Raw genomic sequence first — 21,661 nt, forward strand, 5'->3', positions numbered from 1 at the left:
CTCTCCGCCTTATTTATACGTGTCAGCATTTTCATTGGGTCTCTTTTGTATAATGCTTCCTCCACCTGGAGGGAACCACTGATTTTTCAGTAGTGATCAGGAATGGTCGTGCAAAAGTGGTATTGTGACGTTAAAAATGTCTTTCTCACACTGCCCCAAAATTAATATTTATTCTGTCCGGTGTGTGAGGAGACTCTTTAAAAAAAGTGAATAAGGTCGTGCAGTAGGTCAGATTATGTAACCAATGCACTTGCTGGTGTCCAGATCAAAAAAAGGTCGACATGTTTCTGCCCTTCCAGTGCCCCAGGAGGGGGTCGTTGGGCGTTTTCAGGACCTAGTGGTTGTGAGAACCGGTTGTGCCCAGTTCTGAAGGAGAGTTTACAGAGTAACTTCGTAAACACGAGGTCTTAAAGTACCTCAAGGTTAATGTTACCTAAGAACAGAAACACATACAATATAAAAAGAGACAAACAATGATGCGAGTACTGGTTCTAAGTACTAGTTCAAGCAGACTTATGAGAAAAATGGCAATTCTTTATCACACTGTAAAGCGAACTGTTAAAAATGGCAAGTCTTTATCATACTGCTGAGGTTTGACCAAGGGGGGGTGGGGGAGAGTTATGTATAATACTCAATCATCTATACGCTTGAGTGTATAGTCAATTCCTCTTATGTTAGGAAGTGGAGGGCTACTCTATCTAAGCCATAGTGGTAATTTTAGCACAACGTGGGGTAGAGCGCCAGCTCTTGGTGATATCTCTCGGTATCACTAATATAGTTTTGCGGTCATGTGTCTTAATACCTGGCGAAATCCCTTATTTCCCCAGTGATTTCAGAGACAACAAGAAGAGTTACCTTATCGCAGTTCCGGGTTCAGGCTGCTGCGTTGCCACCGTGAGCGCGTAGCCTAATTAATAAACAAAGGGAATGGGGAGAGAAGTGGGGGGGGGAAAGGGGAGGAGTGGCGAAGAAGGAGGTACCGTTAGTTGGTTTATTCCGTCGATACTTCTTGCCGTGGGACAGAGTCGTTCCTCGATGCTCCTACCTCTTCTGTGGGCTGTGCACAACTTGTGCTGACGCTGACCTCTAGGGCTCGTGTGGAGCGGGATCTCATGTGGGATGGTTAATACAGAGACAGTGAAAACAAAGGGAGGACAGCAAGGGAGAGTATTCCCCAGGAAAAACAATGGAAACAGTTAAAGGACTATCAGTTGATTTGCGAGACGAGATTGGTTTCTATGCCATGCTGTGGAATGTGTTAGTGAACAGTCAAGTATTGAAAGGTTTAGCGGGGGCTAGTGAATGATCCCGGAATTTTTTTGGGGGGGGGGTTTGGGGAGGGGGGGTTGGAAGGGAGGGATTGTTTGAGTTTTTTGCGGCGATTTTACCACATTTATCAAAAAAGAACAAGTAAAGTGTTAGGGACGGAGCAGACTTCTAGTAGTGTGTCAGTTGTATTAATCAATACTTGAAACTCAGCCAGGGTATATTATCGTTCAAGCCCATGGTGTCTGTGCTGAGACGGTGTACCCATCTTTGTTCTCTTTCAAAGAGGATTTTTTCTGCATTGTTTTTAGTTCCTACAAGTGTTTCAATTATGATCCACTTAAGGTCATCAACAGAGTGTTTTTGTTCAATGTAATGTCTGCTCATTTTTGTGGTCTCTCGTTTGCATTTCACGTTGCTTCTATGCTCGCAGATCCTCTGCTTGACTTTCCTGCACGTCATTCCGATGTATCTTAGATTGCAGGGGCACGTGATCATGTAGACAACATGAGATGTATTACAATTTGTATGTTGTCTTATAGTCCACATTAGGTTTGGTGTTAGTTGAACAGTTTTGGTTGATGTAGTCAGATGACACACTGAGCATTTTCCACAGGGGTAGTGTCCGGTGACCGGTCGCATATCCCACAGGGTGTTTGTTAGTTTCGAAGGGACTGGGGGTCGTGTATGTACCAATATATCTTTTATGTTCCTCGTCCTCTTATTAGCAAATCTCGGTTTTTGCCATTTCAGGGTACCGGAGGTCAGGATACGCCAGTTCTTGTTGATTATTTTCTTAACTGCATGCTCGCTGTACTGTAAGTCGTGACACAAGCAGGTGTATCATCGGCGGGGTTTCTCTGTGTTGTTTCTAGTAGGCTATCCCTTGGTTGGTTTCTAGCCCTTTTTTTGCATTTTGATATTATTTTCGTCGGGTAGTCTCTTCTCAACAGCTTGGAGCTTAGTTCGTTGGCTTGTTTTTTGTATTCTGTTAGTTCACTGCAATTACGCTTAAGCCGTAAGAACTGGCTATATGGTAGGTTTTCTCTTAACGGGCGTGGGTGAAAACTATTGAATGAAAGCAAGCTGTTTCTGGCAGTGGGTTTGAAAAAGGTTCGTGTCTTAACAGTATCCTGTTCTACGTAGATTGTAAGGTCGAGGAAGTCTAGTTGCATATTGTTAGCTGTGTAAGTAAATCTCAAGCATTCGTCTTGTTTGTTCATCCAATCATGAAAATTACTTAGACTTTGTTGATTCTGGAAACGACATATTGATGACATCATGGTAATTTGGGAAGGTGACCAACAAAGTCTAAGTAATTTTCATGATTTCATGACTAGTTTTGAAAATTTTCAGAGTAAAAACGCCAAAGCTATTGTCAAATGAAAAAATGCTCTTCCTATGGATACTAAATCCTAAATATAACTACCTGCTCATATATAGGACCTGCAGGCGGTCACCATTATATATATATATATATATATATATATATATTACCTACTGGCGGTCGCCAGTAGGTAGTTATAGTTAGGACCCTGTTTCCATAGGAAATCCGCAACATTCTATTTGGAATAACTTTGGCGCCGGTCGACGAATCCTCGCGAAATTTTCAAAATAGGTGGGGCGCTACGCTCCGCTCCTACCCTGAAAGTCTCGGGGGGATTCGTCAAGCAGGGGCCGAGAAAAAAGGGGGGTCCCAAAACACGTTTTCCCCATGCATTTTTCCATAGGACCTTTAGACACAGCTACAGCCCGAACGGCTGAACAGAATTACTTGAAATTTGGCAGAGAGGTAGCCATAAGGTCAAGGAAGTGCCTTTTGCAGGTCTGGTGTAAATCTGTTCAGTATTTCCTGAGAAAATAGCATTTAAAAGCATATATATATGTGGGCGGAGCCTAACCACACATCTCATCCTGAGATCTGATTGGCTGTCAGCACTTCATCCAAGAAGTGTTGGCAGCCATCTTGGGACCAATATACATGATAGCACCTCATTAAAAAGCATTGCAGTTAATAGAAGGTTTTAAGACTTTAGTTACATTATAAATCATTTGTTGATGGTACCATACTCATTTTAGGAATTGTGGTATGTTCTAAGGTGATTTCACCATGTGAAAAAGCCTTCTGCTGGGATATCATGATTGAGAGAAAAATATTTTCTCATGCTTTTACCACAGAGGTTTGGAAGGTGATCTATAGGCTAAACTGAGAGCTTATTTTCTGTAAATTCACATTATCTTTCTCAGTCATGTGAGAATGAAGTCTGACATTCTCAGTAAAACATGTACATCCAACAAGGGCAGAGACTGTCAGTTGATTCCTTTGTGTTCTACTGCAGCTTCCCAGAGTGTTCCAAAGAACTACTAGAGCGCTAACAGTCCTACTTATGATAAACGTATGGCACACCTGAAGCCATCTTGCTTGGATTAAAGTGGTAACTCTTAAAACATTTAATTTAAAAAGGAACAAAATGAGGGGGTTCATTTTTCCATAAAAAGTATGATTAGTGCTGCAGAAAGAAAAATTAGGGCACATTTTGAGTGACTTCTCAAATCCTCTTCTATTTCATTAAAAAATTCTGACATGCAGACTGAAACATGCACTTTCAATACCAGCAGCAGTTTTCCCTGGTGAGCAGTAGCTTTACTACAGTGATCTAATGAGCAAAAAGAGTGCTAACATTCTGAATTTATGGCAAATGTGTGACACATCTGAATGCCTTCTTGGTGGAATCAAAGTAAAAAACTGAAAGTATTTCCTACTGAGGAGACTGCAGTAAATGAGGAAATTAGGAAACTTCATAACAAATAAGTCTCCCAAGATGGCCACCAGAGACAAAAGAGCCCAAATGTAGCCCAAATATCACCCAGATGTAGCCCACGTATAGCCCAATGACAGAATGTCCCAGAATGTTCTTAAAAACAACTAGAGCGCTTACTGTCTTCATTATGACAAAAGCATCTCACACCTGAAGCCATCTTGATTGGAATAAACTGGTAACACTTAAAACATTTAATTTAAAAAGGAACACAATGAGGAGGTTCATTTTGCCATAGAAATTATGATTAATGCTGAAGAAAGAAAATGAGGGCACATTTTGAGTGACTTCTCAAATCCTCTTCTATTTCATTAAACAATTCTGACATGCAGACTGAAACATGCACTTTTAATACCAGGAGCAGACTTCCATGGTGCAGTAGTTTTACTACAGTGATCTAATGAGCAACTAGAGTGCTAACATTCAGAATTTATGGCAAATGTGTGACATATATGAATACCTTCATGATGGAATCAAAGTAAAAAACTGAAAGCATTTCCTACTGAGGAGACTGCAGTACATGAGGAAATTAGGAAACTTCATAACAAATAAATCTCCCAAGATGGCCACCGGAGACAAAAGAGCCCAAATGTAGCCCAAAATCACCCAGATGTAGCCCAAATATAGCCCAATGACAGAAGTGTGCAAAACACTTATTATTTTGTGTTTTTGCAGTGTTATATAGTGCAGACTTGTCAGGTATTGGAGTGCTTTACATGAGCATTGGTTACATCACACAAGAACAAATTCATTTTGGTTGTAGACATGGGGAGACTAAGTGATTTGACCAGAATCACAGAATGTCGAGCTGAAGCAGAAACTGCAACCTGGTTCCCCAGTTGCAAAGTCTGCAGTTCTGGAAGTAACACCACATCCTCTCCCCTAAGTGCAACATTTAATCAAGTGGTCAACTGGATAAAAAAACATAAAGATAACAAATAATTTAAAAGTGCTTTGTCGCTATTTGAAAACTCAGAAAATATGTCCTTATTTTAGTCTTTTAGAGCACTAACCATAATTTTGATGCCAATAAGACCCTCTCATATATGTAATTTCTAAAGGAAATGCTCTAGGTATTACAGTTTTGATTACATCAAGATGATGTCAGGCGTTCCACACTTTTGTAATAAATATAGAATGTTAGCAATCTAGTTGTTCATTAGGATACTGTTGAGAGGCAGAGGCCAGGGGCACGGACTCTGAAAATTGAAGGCAGGTAGGAGGGTGCAAAGGCAACAATTTAACCACACTGAGCAGGCAGGAAGGGCCGTGGAAGCACAACAGACTATGGAGGGCAGTGGAAAGGGGGGCAGGGGCAACAAACCAACAATACAGGACTTGCAAGAGAGGCTGTTGGAGGGAAGATCTATTACGGGTCAAGGAAGCTAGGCGCGGTCCCCAGATCCCCGGGAGCCACCACAGAACTGAGCAGGAGAGTGAGTCAGGGACAAAAGGGGCACCTTAATTTGAGCCGGGGTGCCTAGGAACGCTTGCTCCAAAAATGAAGAAAACAGACATATGAGACATGGAATTGGAGGCAGAATACAATGGCAGTTTAATGAGAAGATGCAACTTCAAAGAAACCGCAGAATAGAGACATAAAGTACAAAATACAGAATCCAGATAATCATACAGCTGTCATAATATTCTCTGTATCTCAATTAATGTACTGACAGAGAGAGAGAGAAAACACATCTATAAATGCATCATGAGAAACAAGTTACACCAAGGAAAATGTTACCTAGGAACACTCACGTTTACTCTTAGAGCAAGCATTCCTGCAATTACAATACAAAATCTTTTAAATGCATAAGTAAAGAGAACAATGGTTAAACATAACATGACATTTCATATAGGTAAAATAGAATAAGATACTTCAAGCAAAGCAGAGCAAGACATTTTAAGCAAAGGAAGACAAGAGCTCCCAGCTCTTGGGGAAAACCTGCACTGCCTGTTAACCTACATACAGACGGCGAGGTAGTCCGTCGATATCTGTGGGTGCTCCCTTTTTATATCATTTTGTGGGCTCCTTTGCACGCTACATCTACCTACGTATGCTACCCAAAAGCTTCGTCTGCAGATTTTACCAGACATTTCGTCATTTACCCACTTAATGCTGACAATGGACTGGGTGAAAAGGTCAGTCTCTCAGGCCAATCGCTTATCGTAAGTTCCATAGAGCAAGCAGAAAATAATGGGTATTGTACGGGAATTCAATATATTCATGTATAAAATCTCCTCAGTTCTCCTAACTTGACGCTCTGCGGTTGCCACTTCCTTAAAAGCGGGAAACCTGCCCAGGAAGCAAGTACCAGTCCAGGATGCAGCCTACTGTATGTCGACAGCTTCAGGGGGATGTTGAACTTTGATACCGAGCACGGAGCACTCGGGTAGGGTGGGGGCTACTAGTTTGGATCAGAAGGCCTCGCAGACCTGCCTTCAGACTGCTATACACTAAAATTGCAGAGCTATGGTCAATTTAACAAAGAGGCCTACATATTGAACAGAAGGGCCTACACAGGGGTTTTATGCTGGCTGAGTGGTAAGGATGTCTCAGGATAATTATATAGCAACACAGGACCCGCTGGTCAATTTAATACGGCCTACAAATGCAGCTGGCAGGGCAAGGACAAGGGTCTCATACTTCAGGTGTGGACAGAACGGGCCAGGGGCCCCCTGTGATACAAAATCTACCCTCCTTCAAGGCTGTGGCAATGTAATAGACCATTGTGGGCAGAAGGAAGAGGCAATGGTAGTACAACCATACATGCCAACAGACCCGATTCAGCCAGGAAACGTCCAATGTTTTTAAGCTCAAATGGGCTTTATTTGATCTGTCTCCTGTCTACAATATCCTCTTTTTCAATGTAACTCAAAGGGGAAAATCAATGCCCCAGTTTTTTTTCAAAATCTCCCTCTTACCAAGTTCAAAATGTTCGCAAGTATGGTACATTGGATCATGGAAGGAAATGGGATAGGGACATGGACTTGGATAACAGAGGACAGGAGGGACATGGAGAGGTGCACCAAACTGACCCTGCAGGGCAGGCATCAGGGTTTGCAGCAGCACAATACACCACACAGGGCATGCAGGACGGGAGTGCAGCACAACAATCCATAGAAAGCAAGAGGGAGGGGACAGGACCATGCACATGGACAACAGAGAACAGAGGGGCAAGAGGCAATGGTAGCTAGCTGACCATAATGGACAGACAGGAGAGAAAGCTGCAGCATAACAGACCATAAAGGGCAGGAGGGACGGATCAGGGGCATTACAATGGAACAGACAAGCCAGGAGGGAGGGAGTAGGGCTGGGGGCAAGGGGGCAGGGAAGGAGCAGCAAGATAGCCATGGAGGTCAGGCAGGATGGGCACTAGAAGCAAGACACACCATGAAGAGCAACAGTGAGACTGTGATGGCATACACACAGACCATGGAGGGAAGGTGGGAGGGGGTCAGGGGCAGCTAACTGACCACACAGGGAAGGTGGGAGGGGCCATGGCAGCACAGAAGACCATGCATGGCAAGTGGGAGGGTTAGTGGCAGCACAATGGCTATGATGGGCAAGAAGGAGGGTGGAGGGGCATGCACAAAGGACGATGGAGGATAGAAGGGAGGGTCAGGACCTGTGCACAGACAAGAAAGTTCAGGGGAAGGGACCTCACAACAGACCACACGGGGCAGGCAGGAGGAGCAGTTGCAGCACAACAGACCAGGGAGGGCAGAAGGGTGTGGCAGTACAATGGACCATGTAGGACAGGAGGAAGAGGATAGGGGCATGGCATGTGGACAGGCAGGGTGGAGGTGGCAGGGACAGGTTACAGTCATCTGACAATGCTAGGCAGGTGGGAGGGGAGTGGCAGCTCAACAGAACACTCAGAGTAGATAGGAGTGGCAGGTCCATGGGACATGGTGGGCAAAAAGGATGGAGCAGGGGCATGCACAAAGACATCGGAGGGCAAGGGGAAGGAGAATAGGGGCAGCAAGCTAAGCACAGAGTTTAAGCAGGAGGTCAATGATGGGGCATAGAATTGGGCAATGGAGGGCAGGAGGAGTGGACTGGTACATCATACTAAATTGAGGGCAGTGGCAGCACATCAGACCATGCATGGCAGGAGGGAGGAGGCTAGTCCATGGATTCACACAACAGAGGATAGGGAGGAAGGGGATGGGGCAGCAAGCTAACTGTTCAGAGAAGGCGGGTATTAGGAACTTTATTGTTTTTAAAACATTGTGTCTGTGCGAACTACTTAAAATATGAACAAGTATGCAGCATAATCTCACTTTTATTCAGGAAGAAGAGGACGTTTGTGACTGTGACTCCGGGCTCACTTGGCAGAAACACCCCCTGACCCTCCACCCCCTATCGCAAAATGTAATGCCCGTGAAAAGGGTAGGTGAACACAGTGTTATATAGAACATAGTCCTGAGAGCACGATTGAAAATGAAAACTAGATATAGTGTATGGTATAAACTATGTACCAAAAAGTGTGATATAAGATGAACCGGGCGTGAAATATAATATGCAATACATTATGCGCAATGACAGATTCATTGGAGAGCGCGAGATAGCACAGGCACTAGCGCGTGCTATGCGATATGCGCCTTGGAGTGTAATATGCACAGGGCAGTGTTGTGTAACCTAACTAGTCTCTAAAGTTGTAATATAAAATATGTGCTGGGGAGTGTAACGTTGCATATGCACTGTGACAAAGATATGGATCCCAGATTGTAATATGTATGGCATAGCACTGTGCGTTATAACATAGGCATCGAGAAAGGCACGTTAGATGGGGCAATATAACCCGTGCGAAGACAAGTGTGGCATGACATATTCACGGGGTGGTGTTACAGTGCACATGGGCTAGAGAGTGTCATAGCATATGCACTAGCTAGTGGAATACAACACAGAGGTGTGTGGCACTCGGCAGGCAATGGTGGGTGTAACACAGCATTGGGCTCTGTCAGGAGCACGCTGTGACTCTCAAGTGATGTTCGTCCCCTTTCCAGAGAGTAAAATAAAAAGTATTACACATCCGGCAGTGGATGTGTGTTTTATTAACCGTGAGGGGGGTTTCTTGCATAGTTTTGGTCGAATTTTTGTCGAATCCCCTTTGAATGGCTTGGTGTGCATGTGTATTAAATGTGCCCGTCAATAGCTACCCATGTTTGTATAAATAAACGACAAGGGTGTCTACCAGGATTAGGCACGGTAGGGCATCAGACATGTCAGAGCTTCACTAGTGGTGTAAATACATTCCACGTGGATTCATTGCATGCATAGTCGCCTTTTAATGAATATCATGCAAATCGTCATGGTGATAGGTACGTACGGTTTGTCCAGCATGTCCTAGGTGTGTCTATGAATATATATTTTTTAAAAATAATAAAAAACAGTGGCCGGCCCTGGGGATTGGGGTCAAAAAAATATAATTAGGAGACTGGCCCTGGGGGATGGGGTCATCAGGGCCAATAAATTAGAATAAGAAGGGGAACCAAACAGCCCCCCTTCTTAAAAAACTAAAATAAATAAAAGACTGGCATCGTGCCGGAGGCCATGCCCCCTCCGTGCAGCACTCTGCAAACGCGCCCCCAACAGGCATCTCCAGTATGCGCCAGGGAGCTGCGCTGCAGCCAGGTGTTCTGAGGCCAAGCCCCTTTTTACACCTCTCTGCAACGCAGCTCTGTGGCGCTTACTGGAGGTACCTAGTGGTCTAGTTTGACCCTAGGGACCCTTAGGATTCAAGGGGACTTAATCTCTCAACTTAGAACAGCCACAGGGCGCGTTTACACAGTGGTGAAGGGAGGGGACGGGGCCTGAGGTGACGTGTGCAAACACGCACTATGGCACGTTTTAAATTGGGGATATAATTTCCCTTCAATACTGAGGGCCCCTGGGGGCTAACTAGCCCACCAAGTGCTTCCAGTAAGCGCCACTGAGCTGCATTGCAGAGAGGTGGTCCAGGCCGTGCCACTTTTTACACCTCTCTGCAACGCAGCTCTGTGGCACTTACTGGAGGTACCTAGTGGGCTAGTTGGACCCTAGGGACCCTCAGGATTCAAATGAACTTAATCTCCCAACTAAAAATGGACACAGGGCGTGTTTACACAGTGGTGAATGGAGGGGACGGGGCCTGAGTTAGCGTGTGCAAAAACGCCCTGTGGCCTGTTTTAAGAGGTAGTTTTAATCCCCATGCCCTATTATATACTAGGGGCTTACAGAGGAGGTCATGCTAATCACAGGGGGACCCCAACGCATAATGTTCCCTAGTGTATGTAGGTGTTTTCACTGTATTCTAAGTGTCTTTTAACATAGCACTGGCTCTAGGACTGGTTAGTCAGACTCAGTTACCACCAGTATCCGTCTGAAAAAGTTGAGGGTACAGGATGATTTTGCAACAAGGCTTCTTTCTGCTCTTCTTTTTGTTCTTTCTGCACGTTATCCTTCTTCCTGCACTTATCTTCGTATTTGAGGACTTCTGTTGCTTCTTTCTGCACTTCTTTTGTTTCTTTCTGTGCATTTTTTCTTCTTTCTTCACATGTCCTATCTCTGTAGGCATAGTTAGAAATTAGCATTTAAAAAACCTTTGAAATTCACAGAAAAAACCATAGGTTTCAGGCACGTTATAGTTAGGAATTAGCATTTAAAAAACCTCAGAAATTCACTGAAAAAACCATAGGTTTCAGGGGTGTTATAGTTAGCTGGACTTTTCACTTGTACAAAACCATTGAAATTCCCCCGTTATAGTTAGTTCAGCTAACTATAACTCGCGCGCCCGCAATGCACTGCTGATGACGTCACATATTACATCACTCATGACATGGTCAGTGACATCACTCATGACATCACTGATGACATCTCAAATGACATCACTCATGACATCACTGATGACATCATCCTTGTGATAGAGTGGCAGACCTCCTCTCACCCTAATATAACCTTTGATACACACATTCAAAAATAGAGACTAAAATTTTCAAAACAATGGACATACCAATACCAGTTACAACAACCTCTTCAGTAATTCTAAGATCCAAATACACATCCACTCATTCACCAACAGTCCTATACAGTCACTCATACATGTACTCACTCATCATATGTACTCATACACCTATACATCCTGTTACACAATGCCACTCATCCATAGAGTTACTCACACACATAGTCACTCATGCTAATAAAGAATCAAACATACATTTACTTGCATATACAGTTATACACACACCACCATACTTACTTCTACGGAAACTTACACATACTTAGTCTTTTAAACAATCACTTATAGAAACACATACTTATTCATACAGGAACTCTTTCAATCTCTCACTCTCACATATACTCACATATATACACCAATAGTCACATATACTAGTTTAAAACATATGTAGTTACTCATAAAGACACTATTGAGACAGTCATTCACTCACTAACACACCCATACACACACTCATCCACCCATACAGTCCTGCACACATGCTGTGTTCAACCCATACAAACAGTGAGTCACTCATTCATGCACCTATGCACTACGTAATACCCCCCACCGAACCATGCAGACACTCAGACTGATACTCAAAAAACCAACTAATAACCTATATAGACACCCATGTAGCTACTCACCAACCCATGCAGCCACTTATACACAAAGTGAGAGACTGATACAGATATTTACATATTTAAACATTACTCACTAAGCCATGTATTCACTATGATACACTTAAACAGTCAGTTACACAATCAATTTTTCAAAAACGAATCATCCATTTAGACACTTATATACCCATTTATTCTTCCATCGACCTTGAGATATACATATATAAAACATATTTAATTTTCAGAAAAACACACATTCACTGGATGATGTCATCAGTGAACTCATTTGAGATGTCATGAGTGATGTCACTGACCATGTCATGAGTGATGTAATATGTGACATCATCAGCAGTGCATTGCGGGCGTGCGAGTTATAGTTAGCTGAACTAACTATAACAGCGGAATTTCAATGGTTTTGTACAAGTGAAAAGTCCAGCTAACTATAACACCCCTGAAACCTATGGTTTTTTCAGTGAATATATATATATACACACACATGCGCACACACACACAAAGTGAGAACAGCGTATAGGTAATTTTACTGTGAAGGCATACTAATACCCAACTCTTAATTTTGTACGAAATATTAATATATACTCTGAACCCAGCCCTGTAGCTACCAATGTGCACTTTTGGGGTAACTTATCTTATATGTAAAAATGGATTTTGGTACATTGCAAAGGCATTTTTCCCTTTCATTTATCACTGAAGATGTTTTAAACTGTATCCCATCACAGTGGTGCTCCTAGCACGCACATGTTTTTGTCAAATAGACTGCAACCGACATATAACATTTAATTTCCATGCCTTTGGTGCATTTTCCTTGCCATCTAAATTGATCTCACAGGAAATGTAAATAGGCCAACTGGGGCAAACTAATTTTTTAAGTGCTATTTTAGAGGCAGAGTGCATGCACTGTGCTATTGAACCAAAGAGTCATGGTGTACAGAGTCCTAATACGAACACAAATTAGGTCAGTAAAAAGGTGAACAAACCAGGAAGAGCACAAACAAAAGGCAATATGTGCTATAAAATGTTTGCATATTACTATGGATTCAGAAACATATATATTTTGCTGTGTGATAACATGCTCCAATTTAGAGAAGATAGAGCATTTGCTAAAGTGTAACTTTCTTCTTTAAACACTTAGAGGCCCATTAGGATGTAGGGCGTATCGCATGGCGGAGGCGATCCGCCCTACATCCTTTCCCGCCCGCCACCCATTTACCCCCGCCACATTAGTATGGCGGGGGTACCACGGCGGACGGGAAGACCGTCCCCCGCTTTTCCGCCCGGTCGACAAGTCGACCGGGCGGAAAAGGTTTAATATGTTGGCGGTGTCTGCTAGACACCGCCATCCATATTAGCATGGGTGCGGTAACATGCCTTTCCATGGCGGCGTTGCTGCCACGGAAAGGCATGTGGAATTCTCTTCCGGGGGCCTGTTGCGGGCCCCCAGGGTATAGGGGGAGTGGGGGGTGCACAGGGGGAATACCTATGGTACCCCCCTGCATTCTCATGGACATGGTGGCAGGCACCTCGCGGTGACTGTCACTTTGTGCATGACAATGCACGCAGTGCATTCCCAGCATTGTGGCGGACGGTGCTCACAGTGAGCACCGCCTGCCACAATGCTGGGAATGGAGGATGCCTCCGCCACGGTGGCATCCTAATCGCTGGTGTGGGACCACCGCACCACTGGTGGGCGGTCCCAGCACCGCTAGGGTGGCGGGCGGACGGAAGTCCGTCCGCCATCCTAATGGGCCTCAATGAGCTTTGGAAGAAAAACATGCAATGTAAACCTCCGTCTGAAATATTTACATACAATATAATTTAAGACACTTTCACAGCCTTTCACTGCCTTTTTCTAAATCTTACTGGATACTGCACAGCTCTGTTTTCCTATTAAAGTCTATGCCATTGAACAATGTGCCTACCTCCTCCAGGTTGAGAGTACTCATTACACGGGGATTCGTCCTGGGGCCTCTTATAATGTTTTAAAAGAGTAACAATTCCATCATGACCTACAAAAAGTAAAGGCATGGATCAACACGAAGGAGAACTGAAAAACTATTCACGACAAAAACATATGTAATGATATCGATTTCATTATATTTGTAAATAACAAAACCATTTAAATATCACACTATTTAGAGAGGAATGTACTCCCGTTAACTCTTTTGCCAAACTAGTTAACAATCGCAAGCATGAGGTGGCCTTTGCTATCAAAATATGAGATTTTTAATAAGTAGACAACATTTTCATTGCAATCATATTTTTGTGTATTTATACATTTTTTAATATAGTGTTACAGCTAACACTATACAATCGTAAAACAAAAAAATGGAAATAAATTGAAAAAACACCAGACGATTCTAGGCAATTTAGCAGAGGGACATAAAAAGTGAGTGCAGACACCAACACAGAAGAGGCACACCTGAGGCTCACACAAGACAATCAACAAATCTTTGTTCTCAGTACTGTGCGGCTTGTCCCTTCAATTTGTCACCTTTTGATCCATGGTCTACATATCTAAGGCTGGTTAGTCCGCAAGACACAATAAGGCTGAAGCCTCAGGAAAGCACCAACAGATGACAACAAACAAGATAAAACCTTGCATATGTGTTTAGGTAACAGAGAGTGGTACAAATACAAACTGTTCTTATGCTTATAGATCGATTATAACCTTTGCACCTGATAGAGCGTCATGTGATTCTGAAATTTGTAGCGGTGCATCATATTCACCGGTAGTCAGCACCCGCATATTAATCGATGTGTGTTAAGTAGTGCCATAGAAATGTATTACTAGAATTGTTTAACATAGAAGTGATAAGAAATGTAATAATGCTTTTCGTGAAGAGTAACGCTGCAGATCATTGTGAATGTATTCAGTAAAAGGCATAATGAATAGTTTGTGCAATGCAATGTATTAGGTTAACGTGTGCCATGTTAAAGTTACACGTGTAGGTTGCTTATTCACCTATATGAGAACAGTGAATTAATGCTTAGAGTGTGATTTAATAGGGTGTTAACATTGTAAAGGCCTGATCGCATATATGTAGAAGAGGAAGGCCTATTCATTTTCTTATGTTAGCTAACGTTGTAGGCCGAAAATGATTTCCCTTGGTAAAGGCTTTGGGTTGCAGGGAGACATAAAATCTTGGAGACGTGAAATGTTTTTCGTTCCCATGTTTCTGTTGCAGGTGCAAGGACATTTAGCTCGTTAGTGAGACTAGGTCTTTGTTTTAGGAGTTAGGATGCTGCGGGAAGCCAACAGGCGAGTATAATGGAATGTGAGGATGATACTTTCAGCGGAGAAAGGGCCTGGGACCCAAGGTCAAGCTACCCGTCGTTGGACGCCAGACAAAGTTGTAGGAAAACTACTGGGAGAAGACCTGGCTGAAGAGGTGTGCCGAAGGGCGTGTTCTACAATTTTGGGGTTTTGTATTAGGGACAGTGCCCCGTGGGTTGAGCAGTTGAGGTTTAGACGGGAAGCTAGAAAGAGCTTAAATCGAGCTCTGACTAAGTGGATGTACTTCTTAGGAAGTCTTCACTTCTGACACCTTTTTATTCTCTTGCCTGGGATGGGGAATGCTAAGTAGGGATGTCACCTTAGAGTTAGTGCAGGGATAGACTAACGCTTTTTCCTTTTGACTAATGATTCCTAATTTGGATATTGGTTTAACCATTGCTTTCTTGATGATTTTGGAGTCAGTAATTCTCTTTGTTTTGAGTCGGATGAAAATCCTGCGTAGGCTTGCTTTTGTATTAGTGCCCATTTACCTTCTACACCTTGTATTGAGGTGTCTGTATGTTCAGCTATTTCTGGTTGTAATAAAATCTTATAAATTTTAGATTCGGAGTCAGTGGTCCTTTCCAAATTAAATCTAATTTTGGTGATTATGTTTTGGTAATTGTATTTCCTCCCCTCTACACTATTTAGCAGATCAAAAGATCCTGGCGACCTGAGAGGATTCTTGGAGATAACCAGGTAGGCAAGAATCCGGCCCAGTCACACCTTTCCTGAAATCACGGACTCTACACTGGGCCCCCTAAGTCAAATGTCCTAGTTGATCTCCATAGTTGGCAAAGGTGCACTGGATAAAAAGACACAGAGCACAGCATCCATAAAGCGCCTCCCCATTTCATTGCCAAAGCATCGTTGCAGGGGCTTAATGCTGCTTCATGCTTTGTGCTTCCGCCCATGATACGAGTGTTTTCTTGTATACCACCAGGACAGAGAATAGTGTTCTCTTAACATTATCCTTTTCAATGCAGTGGTGCAGAAACTACTAGGTTGTGTTGCTCAACCGAGTGGATGCCTGGTTTTCTGATTTAAGCTGCAATTTTGACCAGGTTTTCCCAAGGAAATTGATTTTGTTGGGTGCCTTCTCTTAAAGTTGACAGTAAATGCAGACTAGCAAAACATCAAAACATTCCTAATGAGCGACACATGAGACAGGAGGTCGAGGAACCAGACATCTTGAGGGAGATTAAGCAGATGGAAACAGTTAATGCAATTGGATGGCTTATATGGATATGCATACTGGAGGAAGTAAAGAGTTCATCAGTGTAGATTCCACCAGTTGCAAGACATTGGTATCCAATTACAGTTGTGACTAGCCAAAATATGTCTGTTCTTACCTTCGTGATTGAATTTTTACTGAAAAGTAGCATTGGCTCGATTTTAACACTTCTAATTGCATCACTTAAAAAATGCAGCTGTTCCATTGAAACAAATTAAGCGTAGAGTTACTGTGAAAACAGCCACTTTTTTTATTTTATTTAGTACAGATAGACTAAAAGTAACTGTACTAATCATGAACACATCTTAAATTGAAAACATTTTCAATAGTGACACAACAAATATTCGTAGGGGGTTAACTTTAAACCCTAACCTTATAACCCAAACTCTATATACTTGACCCTTTATTATTAACGCTTCAATATTAAACATAACTTTTAACTTAACCCCTACACCCTTTCACATACACCATAACCTCATACTCTTAGCCCTTTTGCCACATACCCTCAACTCTTTACCTCATACTATTAACCCTGTACCCTAAATCCTTACAACACATGGTATCCTCTTAATGCTACACCCATAAACTCATACCCTTAATCTCTAGAATGTGTTCATTGTAGGGTTAACCTTATACCACTAAACCTTATTAACTCACCCATAACACCTATACATCAAAACCCTAACCCAGCACCCTATATAACCTATACTCTTAACTTCCAATGCATAACCCTATACCTCAACACTTAACTCATTATGCCATACCTATAACCCTTAGTCCTTAACCCAAACACTATACTCCTTAACATTTATCCTTATAGCCATAACCTCATATTTCTAACCCCCATTCCCTTAACCACTGCACCCTTCAACTTACAGATTAAATCCATATGTACATACATCAAAAACCTAAACATGCATCCTATATAACCTATACTCTTTACTTCCAACGCATAACCCTATACCCCAACCCTTACTCATAACGCCATACCTATAACCCCAAGTCCTTAACCCAAACACTACACTCCTTAAGACTTATCCTTATAGCCATAACCCCATATTCCTAACCCCATTCCCTTAACCACTGCACCCTTCATTTTACAGACTAAATCCATAACCTTTCAACCCTTTCTCATTATCATTATTTGAATACATTTTGGGGACAAACACTTAGGGAAGTGTTATGTATTTTGAAGTATTTATTTTTAGAACTAACACAAGGGAAGTGTTGGTTTCATTAGTGTTATTTTCAAAGGTACAAAGACTATATCATTGAAATTACCTTAACACTGGTGAACTTTCATCTCAACCTCTCTTACCCTAGGCCATACCTCTATAGGGATAGAGATTTAACAAAACAAAAAAATTGCCAGTTAAATCTCCAGTTTGTTTGCTTCTTATACTTACAAGAAAACAATGTTCCATGAAGTTGGGACATTTAAAACATATATCTGTAAGAAATGAACTGTCATCTTTGTGCAAGGAACCTTGGTAGACATTATATTGGAATGAGCCATCACACTGGCTGTTCACCCATGTCCCAATGAGATGCATTCATCTTTTAAACAGAGTCAAATATTTGTGAGTTTTTCCTGATTGTGTTAAGAAACTAACATCACCGTCCAAAACAGGTATTTTAATAATAGTAGTAATTGTTGGTGTTAAATTACCTGATAAGGTTGGTGGACAGAGCCAACCCAGCCAAGTTTCCCAGGTCCATGCGTGATGTGCAGTTCCAGTTCGAGTTTTTTCTTTGCATTTAATGACTTGTTTATTCCATGATAAAACAGAACTACAAGTCCCAGAATTCAAAGAAAAAATCTGTACTGGAGTAGCACATCACGTTGGACCTGGGAATCTTGTCAGCTATGCAGAGCTACTGTCAAATCACAGGCTCTAATAGATGTGTATGTAGCTTTCACCACCATAGACCATGACATCTTCAATTCCAGATTGGCAGAAGGCAGGTTTTTAACATGGATGGATGTCCCCCAATTGTCTAAAGCTTAACTCTACAACACCAAGCTTCTTTCCACTAAAACACAACATCCTCCACTGGAATATTTCCATATGGTGTTTGCTGAAGGAACTTAAGCCTACACATACCACAGCTGTTTAAAATCCTGTAATTTATGTGGATTACAACATTTGCTTTCTTGCCCCATTGGGCAATATATACAGGGTTTGTCCTCCACAAATTAAAGACACTCAGGAAAGAGCTGCTTTTTATTGAACAACAAAGACACAAAAGATCATGGAAGGAATTCTTGCAATGAGGCTAACCAATAGCAATTGCTCGGGGTAACATTCCAACGCATCATTCTTTTGCTCATCATGCCCTCCCTAAGCCCTAACACTAGTAATTAAAGGCTCATCAATCGAGTGTAGCTTGGTCAAGAAAGATTGCTAGTGGCTAGACATATTGCAAGCCTTCTTTCCATCACATTTCCATGTTTGATGCACTGCCCTAAGTGGTAAGAGTAGGACCAGATGTGTGTCCCATGTGCACTTTGCCACTAGAACCAAGCTACAATCCACTGATGAGCCCCAATCAGAGCAAAACCAGTCTTGGGTTGCTTGTGTTCTAATTTAGGAAGAACCCGACCTGGCAGTCTGGGCTGAACTGTTCCTATTTAAGCAGGGTCGTGATTGAATTACATATGGCTGGTCCAAGCTGAAGTAGCGTGGTGGGCAAAAGAACAATGGGATGTAATTAAGGGTGAGTGGAGTTGACGGAGTAGCACTACACGGAATTTCTCGGAGCTGCTTAAAAACGCTGTGGAATTCTGCTTCGCTCGGCCATATGCACGCAGACTTGGAGAATTCCTGACCCCAGACTGCCACCTGCTTTACCGCCTTATCTTTGCTGTGGCAGTGTTAAGGGGTGTTTCTTGAATCTTCTCCAGTCCTTCCTGACTCCTGGTCCATAACTAATGAAACCGCTTTGCTGCAGGACTCGTGAGGACAGCGCATGTACAAGCTTGGAAAGAGGAGAACTTAACCCGATCCCCACTCTTCATGCATGCACATGCATGGAGAGTTACTACAGCTCAGGAGGAGAAGAAGAATCCTGCACCACTGAGGACAAGGAGACAGCCCGGGCAAGAACGCCAAGCCGAGGTCCAGTTAAGGATGACTTGGGAAGAAGCAGGGATTGGTTGCTTGGATTAGGGGTGGGCGGCAGGGACAAACTCCGTCATGCGGCGGAATCAGAGTTTTTTTGCTGATCTTGAGTGCAGAGTTGGCAAAACTCTTCAAATTCCGCTGGCGGAGCGGAATTCACCCTCCCTTAGATATAAAGCTAGCACAAATGATTGCCAGTGGGAAGATTGATTGGAAGCATTCCTCCCATCACTGTTTGTGTGTCTGCTTATTAAATCATTCTTCAATTTGCCAATTGTCAATGTCATAAAGCAGCCTGGACTGGTCTACAGCAACTCCATCTAATTAACTGACCCTAAGAAACTCCTACAGGGATTAGCGCTGATTAAAGGACACTCTGAGCTTGATCATGTGCCAACGATTTGGTTGGACTCCCATTGACTTAAATGGGAGCCTTTGTTCCGACCAAATGCATAGTCTCTGTTAGACCTGGCACCATTGACGTGGGTTTCCCTTCCATCTTTTGCTGTTGCCTCATGTGTTTTTGCTGGTTTTAGATGGTTTTGGCACTGTGCCACTGCTAATCAGTGCCACGGTGCAAGTGTTCCCTAATGTAAATTGATGTATGGATTAGTGACTCCATGATTGGATTATTTGATTTACTGGTCAGACCCTAGTACAGTGCACTATGGGTGCCCAGGGATTGTAAATCAAATGCTGCTAGTGGGCCACCCACAGAAGCAGCCTGTAAAGTGTGTCTCAGGCCTGCCATTGCACACCCCTAAGGTAGTCCCAAGGACAGGGTGTATTGTAAGTAAAAGGTAGGACATGGCCTGATGTATGTGGCATGTCCTAATAGTGAATTACAGCCATTTTCGTTTTTCACTATTGCAAGGCTACCTTTTCCCCATAGGCCAGAATGGGCAGTTTGATTATAACACCTTATAATCCTCACTGACCCAAAGGAACGTGGTAGAAATTCGAGTTTAGTATGCCTGAACTCAGAATGATAAAATACACCTTTTATTGAAATTGGTTTTAACATTCTGTGTTTGAAAATACCACTTTTAGAAAGTAGGTATTTTCTTTCCTAACTATCCAAGCCTGCCTCTGCTAGGTGGTGTATTCCTTGTCTGGAGTTTGAGTGACAGGGGCTGGGGGATTCCAGGAGACAGGGTGAGTCAGCACAAGGCTGAATAGAGGGATCTGCATGCAGAGTGGCGGGAGGAGTTGCACCTGGGACCTGAATAGGGCTGTGCCAGCCTTTCACAATGCTGGCTCCACCTCCTGTGGTGCGTCTGATGTCCCTGGCCCACACTGTCAAAGGAAAGAAGGAGTCCTGTAAACAAAGTGCTCTAAGACTTACCAGAACAGGTTTGGACTAGGCAAAGGCCCCTCTGCCTTCAGAGAACAAAGAGAATATGAGTATAAAAGGGGGGACCCAGACCCCAGAACTTTAGATCACTTTTGGGAAACAGGAAGAACCTTTGCTGCGGAGAGGAACCAGCGAAACTGAGGAAGAGACTATCCCTAAGCTGAGCGCTGTTTGGGGGATTGGCGTGCAGTGGTTGCCAGACCGCCAAAGAAAGGAGAGAGGAACTTTGGGATACTTTCATCAACTTGTAAAGGATCTCCAAGGGCTTGAAGATTGAGCTTGCCTTCTGCTGAAGTCTCAGGGACAACAGACTTCACCAACAACCTCCCCTGCATTCCCTTGCTGGGAATTGAAGTGCCTGCTGCTGAGCTGGGCCTTCTGAGGGACTGCGTGTCGCAAGGGGCTGGAAGTGCGACTCATGACGAAGAAGCGTGTCGCCGCCGCAGCAGTTGTCGTCGCATCGCTGCGTGCCGCCGCTGTCACATTGCATCACCGAAATGCCCCACGTCACCGGAGAAGAGTGTCGCCGTCACAGCAGATGACATCGCGTCACGGGAGAAGTGTGTCCCAGGCCCTGACGCAGCTCAGAAGATTTGTTGAGTCGCCGCACGGCCGTCGGGCGTGCACGCATTGTTGTCGCATCAAGAAGGAGATGCCATTTTGTTTAATTGCACCGGATCTTCAGCGCATCACAGCATTGCGGGTCGCATCGCCACGGAAGCATAGTAAGAAACAGACGCATCACCTCCCCACGCCGAGAAGAACAGACGCATCATCGTCCCCTATGCAGCAGTAGGGAACCGACGCATCACCGTTCTAGCGTGTAAGGAACCGACGCATCACCTTCCCTGCAACACTGTCGTTGTATAGTGTTACGCATCCAAAGGTACATTGAACTTAAAGTGTCGCATTTACCATCTAAAGAGAACTGCGCTATTTTCTACCATTTTTAAAGTACAGTATTGTGGATTTTTGTC

General features: G+C 43.3%; 1 protein-coding gene across 1 annotated transcript in view; it reads right to left on the bottom strand.

The window, feature by feature from the left end:
- TNNI3K (TNNI3 interacting kinase) overlaps positions 1-21,661 on the bottom strand; it is a 2,902,528-nt gene that overhangs the window by 1,882,526 nt on the left and 998,341 nt on the right. Inside the window, exon 12 of the mRNA XM_085600138.1 lies at positions 13,620-13,706. Coding sequence (XP_085456264.1) covers positions 13,620-13,706 — 87 coding nt within the window. The remainder of the gene's footprint in view (positions 1-13,619; positions 13,707-21,661) is intronic.

Source organism: Triturus cristatus, chromosome 4_2 (genome assembly GCF_964204655.1).
Source record: "Triturus cristatus chromosome 4_2, aTriCri1.1, whole genome shotgun sequence".
NCBI lineage: Eukaryota > Metazoa > Chordata > Amphibia > Caudata > Salamandridae > Triturus > Triturus cristatus.